At 35.7% G+C, this 10,327-nt stretch overlaps 1 protein-coding gene across 1 annotated transcript in view; it reads right to left on the reverse strand.

The window, feature by feature from the left end:
* The window catches only part of TUT4 (terminal uridylyl transferase 4), a 156,402-nt gene that overhangs the window by 35,079 nt on the left and 110,996 nt on the right, over window positions 1-10,327 (reverse strand). Inside the window, exons 19-23 of the mRNA XM_042781656.1 lie at window positions 8,263-8,376; window positions 2,867-2,944; window positions 2,556-2,733; window positions 2,228-2,275; window positions 2,049-2,131 (exon numbers count right to left, since the gene is read on the reverse strand). Coding sequence (XP_042637590.1) covers window positions 2,049-2,131; window positions 2,228-2,275; window positions 2,556-2,733; window positions 2,867-2,944; window positions 8,263-8,376 — 501 coding nt within the window. The remainder of the gene's footprint in view (window positions 1-2,048; window positions 2,132-2,227; window positions 2,276-2,555; window positions 2,734-2,866; window positions 2,945-8,262; window positions 8,377-10,327) is intronic.

The raw sequence follows: 10,327 nt of genomic DNA on the forward strand, positions 1-10,327 counted from the left end.
TTAATCAATGGAAGACAGAATTAGTGAGACAGAAAGCAAATACCTGAACACTTCTTTGGAAGGGGATCAATCAAGAAAAAGATCAAAACCAAATGAAGAAAGCCTAAGGTTCATGTGGAATGCCATCAAAAGGAATAAGCTATGTGTAATCGGAATTCCAGAACAGGAAGAAACAAATAAAACTACAGAGAAAATTGTCAAAGATTTGTTGAAAGAGAATTTTCCTGGTTTGATGAAAGATGAAAATATATCCATTCAGGAAGTCCAACGAACCCAAAACAGGACAGACCCCAAAAGAAAATCACCCAGACATATCATCATCAAACTCACCAAAACCAAAGACAAAGAAAGAATAATGAGAGCAGTACGGGAAAAACAAAAAGTTACCTACAAGGGGCAACCAATAAGACTAAGCTTGGATTTCTCAAGAGAAATCATGCAGGTGAGAAGACAATGGGATGGTATATATAAAACTCTGAAAAAGAAAAGTTTCCAACCAAGAATTTTGTACCCAGCAAAACCGTCCTTCAAATATGATGGTGAAATTAGGACATTTCCAGAGAAGCAGAAATTAAGGGAATTTGTTAAAATCAGACCAACCTTACAAGAGATGCTAAAGGGAGTCCTTTGGACAGAGAAGCAACAACAGCCAACAACAACTGACCATTAATACACATGATGATATAACCCAGAAACCAACCCAGCTATGAAAGTATCCAAAGCATATAAGCCTACAAGATTGTAAACAGGGAACCAGAAACATCAATTGACAAATGAGGACAACTACAAACCAAAAAGAGGGGAAAAAAACTATGTCATTACAGAACTTCTAGATGGTAGGAAGTCAAGACCACTACAAGATAGAACGCTCTGTTCTGAACCTGAGAAAAAAAGCTATAAAGTACAGGGTAACCTCAAAGAAAAATGATAAACCTTCACATCAAAATAAAAAAGAGGACCAGCACAGATATTTAGCAAATACTAAAACGATAGCAACAAAGGAAGTGATAACATGATTCATAAACAAAACGAGCTCAGCATAGATAATTATATGTAACAAAGAAATCAAAAAAGCATGAAAAAGCACATAACAAAAATGACAGCAACAAGTTCATATTTGCTGATAATTACATGTCTGGCAAGGGACTCATCTCTAAGATTTATAGGGAAGTCCAACACCTCAACAGCAAAGGAATTAACAATCTAATTGAAAAATGGGCAGAAAATATGAATAGATACTTCACCAAGGAGGATATTCAGTAGCCAGCTAATCATGAAGAGATGCTCACATTCATTCACATTGTTGTTGTGATTTGTATCTCTCTACATCAGAGAGATACAAATCATAACAACAATGGAATACCATCTCAGCCCAGCACTGATGGCAAGATTCAATGAGACAGAAAATAAAAAATGCTGGTGGGGATGTGGAGAGATTGGGACTCTCCTAACCCTGCTAGTGGGACTGTGAAGTGATACAACCACTGTGAAAAGCAATACGGCAATTCCTTAGAAAGTTGGAATTGGAGATACCATTTGACCCAGCAATCCCATTACTAGGTATACATTCTAGAGAGGTAAGAGTTAGGACAGGAACAGATACATGCATGCTCATGTTCACTGCAGCACTATTTACAATAGCATAAAGATGGAAACAACCGATGTGCCCATCAGCTGAAGAGTGGATGAACAAACTATGGTACACACATATGATGGAATGCTATGCAGCAGTAAAGAATAATGTAGAGTCTGCAAAATACTGCATAACATGCATGAACTTGGAGGACATTATGCTGAGTGAAATAAGCCAATCACAGAAAGACAAATATTATTAGTTCGTTGTTGTGGAGGATCAAGGAAAAGTTTATATATGGAGGGAAAGTTTAAATGTTGGCTGCCAGGGATGGGAGGGGAGGGGAGGGAACACTGCAATAAAAAAAGCATTGACCCATGTCACTTTAATTTAGTGTATTTCACCGTACATAAATTATATTTCAATAAAATGCATTAAAAAAAAAAGATTAAGAATTCAAATTCTGCAAACTTACAGCTTCTCTGCCAATGAGGGGATAAAAGGGGGTACCAAAAAGTTTCCTTCCATTGATAAATGCCTTCATGATAAAATTGGTCACTATTGAAGAAAGAAGAAAACAATAAAGATATAGATATTAACGTGTCATGTCAGAGCTTTAAAATTTAAGCAAGGAATCTACTTTTTAAAACTTACTTTTTCTGGAAACTCCAGCACCAAGGTTATGATTCAAATCAAAAGGGTCTGGAAAAGAAATATTTGATTTTTTAAATTAAGAATTATGTTCACTGGTAACATAAAATATACTTAATATTCATAACTAGAGTCTAATACTACATATATTCTGACCATCCGAATCAGCAAATTGTTCTTTTAAAATAATAGATTGAGGGATGGAAATTGGTAAAAATTCAATCTTCCAAATCCTAGTATGTGTCAGTTTTCCTCCAAAGTTCCTTAGGCAAATGACACTCTGGCTTTTTCTTCTGTCTTATTCTTCAATTAGTATCAGCTACGTAATTACCTTCAATTGCAATGCATTTGGATGTCCACTGCTTCTCAAACGTTGTCAACAGCTTTTTCTGCCGAATGCTAATTACATATTCCTTGAAATCAAACTCTTCAGTATAGAAGCGAAGCAGTCCCAGCCAAAGCTCTCCTAATGTTTCTGTGTTCTTTCCAAGTGAAGGTAAACGCTTTTTCTACACGTAAGTTAGAGAAAATGAAATGGAAAAAAAAATGTCTATAGCCATCCAATATATGAACAGCAAATCCAAGTAAAATGATTAAATTATACAAATCAATGAGCATCCCATAACTTAAAGACTATATTACCAATTCTTCTGTTTTATCAAAGAAAAAGGCATTCCATCCATCAACCATTCTCTGTGGAATCTGTTTTCCATCAAAGATCTGTATAAAAAAAGATTTATTATTAGATTTTAAGTCAGCCAATCCAAAGGACCAATTAATCTTGTATCATTTTAGAATCTACTTAATAGACATACTGAAATATTTCTATCAAAAAGATGTCATGATGGTGTATAAGTTGATGCCAAGTAGTTTTGAACAGAAAGTGTATCTGAAAGACTAAAACTGGCAAAAGATAGCTTAAGAACAACTTTCCATACAACACACTTAATATTAGCTATCTGGTCTATCAAAGCACACCTAGCCAAAGAATAATGAGGCAAAACAAAGAAAAGATCATAAAAATGAATGTTTCATCAAAGAATAATAGGTGTAGAAATATATAATAAATAATACCTAATGATGCTGCACCCAAATGAAATGAATAGTATGTTTTGTTTTGTTTTTGGAAAAAGGGTCTAGTACCTTTTGTCTGTCATCTATACAAGATGAGGCTAAGAAGCACCTGAACCAAAAACCAAACTCACTGCCATTGAGTCAGATCTGACTCATAGCACCCCTTCCTAGGGTTTCGGAGGTGGTATCACTACGGAAGTTGGTTGCCCAATCTTCCTTCCGAGGAGTGGCTGGTGGGTTTGAACCACCAGCCTTCTGGTTAGCAGTCAAATGCCTTAGGCACTACACTACCAGAGCTCCTAAGAAGCACCTAGACATTGATATTTTAAAATGGAAATTCAGGCAACTTTCCCTGACATCTTAATAAAGACTGCAAATCTTCATTATTAATTGTAAATAGTAATTCACTGTTCTAAAGAAGAAGTGATAAGGAAAAAGTAAAGTTGTTATACAAGAAGAAAAGTATCTCATAAGCCTAGGCACAGCTGACTTCTGCAAGCAATTTGAAGAAATTTTATTCTAATGGAGGAAAAGATGCAATCAAGTGGAAAAGTGTAAAAGGCTCAGAGTCAGCAGACATCATTTCTAATATGGGTCCTGCCAAATAGTGACTCTGGCAAGACAATTATCTTCCTAAGTCCTTAGTTTTCTCAGTAAAAACAAGAGAAGATTAAATAGATCAGTGGATTTCAAATTTTATTTTAAGTTGTTGAACCTTTCCTAAAATGGAACCTTCTTTGGAAGGCAACATGCATACCAGATAAAATCAGCCCCACCCACTGCAATCGAGTCAATTCTGACTCATAGCAACACTCATTGCGTTTCCAAGACTGTAAATCTTTATGGAAGTAGATTGTTTCATCTTCCTTCAGAGGGATAGTGGGTGGGTTTGAACCACAGACCTTGGGTTTAGCAACCAAATGCCTTACCACTACACCACCAGAGCTCCTTAAAATCAGAGTACTCTGACGGAAGTCTGAGCGGAGAAAACATACCCACCAATTTCTTATCTAGCCAACATCCCCACTACTGCTTATCAGAATACAGTTTAAAACAAACAGATAAAATGGATTCTATGACCTCTTCCATTCCAGATAAGATAGTGATTTATAAAATTAACTACATTTCTGGTCCTTCCAATCTCACTTTCAGGTTTAAGTTCCTTGTAGATAGAATCTAGTTTATCTCTGGACTCCAAAGCCTGCCATACAATGAATGTTTCAAATGTGTTATGGATTGAGTTGAGTCCCCAGAAAATACATATTACCATTCTGACCTCTATGCCTGTAGTTTTAATCCCATTTGGGAATGAACTGTCTTAGTTATGTTAATGACATAGGTTAGTACAGACTGTCTTGAGTCCATCTCTTTTGAGATATAAAAGAAATTAAAAAGCAAGCAGAGAAGCAGAGATGTGGTTAAGATAAATGCCAAGACACACAGGAACCAGAAGATGAAGAGACAAGGACCTTCCTCCAGAGCCTACAGAGATAGAAAACCATCCTCTAGAGCCAGTGCTCTGAATTCAGATTTTTAGATTCTTGAAGTATGAGAAAATTAATTCTGTTTGTTAAAGCTACTCACTCACAGAGTTTCTGTTATAGCAGCACTAGATAACAAAGACAATATATGTTTGTTTAATGAATTTATTTACTCTGTAAGCATGTTTTCCTTAAGACTCAAGCTTCCAGGGACTTAAGCTAATGACAACTGGTTTATTTTTATTTACATATAACTTAAACAAACAAGAGTTACCATGAATCATCTAGTAGAAGTTCTGACATTTCATAAAATGAAAAACGAAGAGCCTGAAATTTACAGATATTAGTGTCTGAAACCAAAGATATGGGATCCTGCCCTCAAGAAAGAAGTGAAAGCTTTCAATGAGGCTGAAGTGTAAGTACAATATTTAACCCTTATATAGATTAGGATGCTATTACAGATATTCCATGCTTTGCACAGTTTTATTTATTTACCAGTTATTGAAACAATACAAGCTACTTCTTTTGATTGTAATTCTTTTAAAGAATATTCTTACTTTTGAGTAATAACCATGATCCAAACCCAACTATGTTGGCTGATAATGCAGTAGAGTAGACTTGTGAAACTATGGAGAGTGATTAAACTCACATTTTGCTTGTTTTTATGAACTATGTGTCATAGTGTCTAATTCTCCATTCTGTTTCACTGTTTTAGCCCTGAGAAGCACTAATGCTATCCTCTCATTCCTTACACATACCATACACACACAGAAATACACTTTCTTTCTCTCTTCCCCCCTCTCTTCCATCCTCCCCTCTTCTCCTACTCATCATCATCATCCTCCACTCAACCTTCCCTCCAAAAAATTTCACCAAATACATCTAGTATATTTGTGCAAAGGGTAACCACGTGAATCTCCTTATTTCCTTGTGATATTTTAATATCTCCTATTATATTTAAATTGTAATTTTAAGCTGACATGAACTAAGAAAATAAAGATGGTTATAGCGTTAAGAGTGAACACCCCCAAATCTTTGTTAAGTATTAAATTTTATATAAAAATTTGCTAGAATACAGCAAAATTGCTCTGCTTAGGAAAGCTCCTTTTAACCTAAAGAACTTAATTTGTTGAGGACTTAAACAACAACAACAAAAAAAACAACAAAAAAAACCACTCTTAGCTAAGCCTTTAACACCCACCCACTTAAAGTCTAAATTCAATTACAAAGGGAGTGAGAGATCATCAGCTTCATTAAACAGATCCTTACCCTTAAAAGTTGATCGATGCCAATGACCGATACTTAAATGATGCCAGAGCTATGGCCAATGGGGTCCCATTTTGACAAGCAAAAAAGGCCAGAAGCCAAAATCCATATATCATCAGTCCATATGTATCACAAAGCCCCCCAAAATCAGAGCTCATTATGATGGAAAACATCCCATGACTGTCATTTCATCAATCACTGTCTGTTAAGCAGATAATGGGAGAGTTCTTGAAAGTTGACTATGGCAATCCTAGCTAAATTTTTCTGATAATAATGTTAATGATGCTGCCAACAATAATAAAAGTAATAACAGTAAAAATAATAGTAAAAGTAAATCACCATTTCTGAACATCTACTTTGGTTATCTACTATATGCAAAGGCATTTGTTGTCTCTATTTCTTATATATATTTCTTATAAATGCTAAAAAGATCAATACTACTACTATTACGTTTTAACTGTTGATGAAACTCAGGCTTGTGGAAGTTAGGTAGCTTGCTGAAGGTTACAAAGTCACAATTCAGAAGACCAGTCCTCACTGGCTCCAAATATAATGCCCTGCTCTTTCTATATACTATGCTGTGTCAATGGCTCTTGAACCATGGGTGACAAAATGAGACAATACAGACAAACCAGCATGAAAACAAAATTTGTGAGTCAGTGTTGTTGACCATAGTATTCTAAGTGATAAATGGCTGCTGTAACATTATGAAGGCAATCATGCATAAAACCCCCCAATTTAAAACTTAAACAATTAGACTAATACAGAGAATGATCCATTCTGGATAGGTGTAATGTAATTCATGTTAAATTTAACTATCTTACAGTGAACCACATTACTCAACATTTCCAAAAACTTAAAACTTTCTGCTAAAAAGATATTTAAAAAATTTATTTCCCTTCTACTGTTCAGAAGAGGGAAGAAAATGCTGCTAAAACTATATGGCATTCATTAGAACTTTTTTAAAACTTACTAAGACCATCTGACATCCACCACATGACTATTTTGTGGTTTCCTTCGTTGTCATGACTATCAAAGTTTACGTGGAATCAGTATATGTGATTTTCACAAAAAAATAACCTCAAAACTGTTACCTCAAAATAATCACCCTTCTAAGAAATTCAAGCTGGACCATCCTTATCATGTGCAAAGCCACTTTGTGCCAATGAATCAGAAGGAATAGAAGGACAATTAAGAACTCTTCTGTAACTATTTAGCTACAAAATGAGTCTTTCTGAGTCACTGAGTGAATATGGATATAATGTTTCTTTCACTGTACATTATAATACTTGACGCAGTTTATATGACTTTACAGAGACCGGGAAGAATTTCCTTGAGTTTGCTCTCAACCCAAATTTAGAAGGTTAAACAAGGTATGCTGCTGTTGTTAGATGCTGTCAAGTCAACTTTCAACTCATAGCAATCCCACAGAGCAGAGCTGCCCCAAAGGGTTTTCCAGACAGTAATCTTTATGAGGGAGCCCTAGTGCCATAGTAGTTAAGCACTCAGCTACTAACAATAAGGTTAGTGGTTTGAACCCACCAGCCACTCCGTATGAGAAACATGTGTCAGTTTGCTTCTGTAAAGATATACAGCCTTGGAAACCCTATGAGGCAGTTCTACTCTGTCCTATAAGGTTGCTGTATGTCAGAATCAATGCCACGGCAATGGGGTTTTTAATCTTTATAAGAGCAGATCGTCTGGGCTTTCTCCTGCAGAGCCACTGGGTGAGTTCAAACAAGCAACCTTTCGGTTAGCTGCCAAGCTCTTCACCATTCACCATCAAGGCTCCTTGAACAAAGTATACACAGGAATAAATCAAACTTCATTGCCAGTGTAGCAATCATACTCTGGAGAAAAGAAGATTGTATTTGCATCTGAGAAACTAAAATGTATTTGTGTGCAGAAATATATATGAGTTAATGGTTGGCAATAAAAATTCCATAATTATCTGCAGCATTAGAAGACTGAAATACAAAAAGATCACAAAAGATATTCAATGGTTCTGTTCATCTAATATTCTCTGACAATCTATATTCTGCCATATAGTAAAATTTTTTAGAAGAGTCATCATATTTGATTATAAGATTAATGGAAGGAAAAACTTAGGATAATCATGATGGAGAAATTCTTCATATAATAATATGAGCAAGATATACTGTGCTTAGATCTACTACTTGTACAAGAAACTCCTTTATAGCTTTCTTAAAGACCTACCTCTTGTAGAACTGGGATAACAGGTGGTTTTCGTTGCTGCAGAAAGTACAGCACCATGAGGATATAAGCATATGAAGATAAACTTCCCCTGGAAGCATCTCCTATGTCACATCGCTAAAGAAACATAAAAAATAATGATTGAAAATAAAACTTGAGGTTCTCATAAAACGCAGAAGTACTGACTAATTTAAGATACTTTTTTCAAAGCCATCAAATCAGCAAATAAAAAAGGTTCAATAACAAACTATTATAGACTATATGGGGATGCAGCACTGTTATACAAGTCAGAGTATGAATTGGCATAAACTTTATAAAGAATAGTTTGGCAATATCAAAATTAGAAAAGCATATATTCTTTAACTTCCTAATTCTGTTCTAAGAATTTATACTGCAAAGATACCAGACAATATGTGAAATGACTAAATAACACGTTTTTCACTGCAGCATTATTGTGATAGCAAAAATCCACCAGACACAAAGTTCATCTGTAACGCAATGGTTTAAAAAAATGTGGAATAAACACATAATGGAGTAATATACAGCCATTAAAAAAAGAACAAGGAAGCTTTTTGTGTACTAATAGATCTACTGCTAAGTATAAAAAGTGAAGAGGGCTTATACTGTATTAAAAAGGTGGGGAAGACTTACATATTTGCATATACTGGTATAATATATTTTTAGGAAGATATGAAGGAACTTTTGACATTGGTTGCCTCTAGCAAGGGGCACTGGTTGGCTAGGAGATAGGTGCCCATGGAGATTTTTCAGCATAAACACCTTTAGAACTTGTGTATTCTGAACTACATGAATATGGTGGCTATTAAAAAAAATTAATTGAAAACAAAAAACAAAATCCTGCAAGAATCCTCAAAGACTTTTCCCCTTGAATAAGGATTAAGTTGTATTTCTGACATGAACCACTTGGTCTCATTACCAAAATTCCATGTAAGAAACCACCATGTTAGAGTTGTTTTGCAAGATGAATCTAAAAAGTCACTATCGAGACTTCCAGTAAGATGGAAGAATAGGCAGATAAACGACACAGACCCTCTTCAATGAAGAAAAGAAAAATGAATTGACAGAGTATAGAAGATATCCTAGAGCCCTGAGCTTTGAAAGGAACCATGCAGAAGTGGATTAGGCACCAACTAGTGGAAAAACCTGAATGAAAACAGTGAGTACAAAGATGGTCGGAGCTGTGGACTATCAGCTACTCTGACAGGACCAACAGCCTGAATATTTCCAAAGGGTGTTGGGACCTGAGAACTGACCTAAAGATCAACCTTGGTCACCAAGGGCTGTAGGGATGGCTGTGCTGGTGGCCTATGACTAGGAAGGGAAACAGCAAAGAGGGAGACAACCTGAGCTGTTGACTTTCCACTGTCCAGAGGGTGCAGCCACTTTTATTGTTTACACGTGGCAGCCATTTTGGATATTTAAAGTGAGCAAGGGCATAGCCATTTTAAATGTTTACAGGCGGTGGCCATTTTGGATATTTAAAGTGACCGAGGGTGTAGCCAATTTTGAATCTTTACAAGTGGCAACCATTTTAAATTTTAAAGTGATAGCATTCTCATTCAAATTCCAGGGACCTAAGAATAGGTTCCGTTTGCCAAGGTCGGCAGGAACATATGAAAGGCTAAGGACAGGAAAGGAGACAGGTGGTGAGTGTGTAAGTGCTGTCAACTAGTGAATAGAGGAGCACAGTACCCTGCTTGCGTAGATAATATACAAACAAAACACAGAAAATGAAAATCGTGGAAAAGTCACTCCAACATATAATCACCAATTAAATATAAACACAAAAACATCTCAATGCCTCAGAGACAGCAGAGCATCACAGTCCACACAAAGCAGCAGGAGAAACAAGGGACCAGGATACAGACCCAAAACACATGCTTGAGAGATGAAGCACTGGAACTCCCTGAGAAGGAATTCAAAAGAATTATATTTAGGTTTCTTCAACGAATTGAGAGACAGACCAAGGAAAACACATAGAAAACCCTAGAATAATTTTAAAAGAGAGTACAAGAACAAAATGACAAAATAAATGAAAAATTAGAAA

This window comes from Orycteropus afer, unplaced genomic scaffold (genome assembly GCF_000298275.1).
Source record: "Orycteropus afer afer isolate SDZICR_OR568_19922 unplaced genomic scaffold, OryAfe1.0 scaffold00145, whole genome shotgun sequence".
Classification (NCBI taxonomy): Eukaryota; Metazoa; Chordata; class Mammalia; order Tubulidentata; family Orycteropodidae; genus Orycteropus; species Orycteropus afer.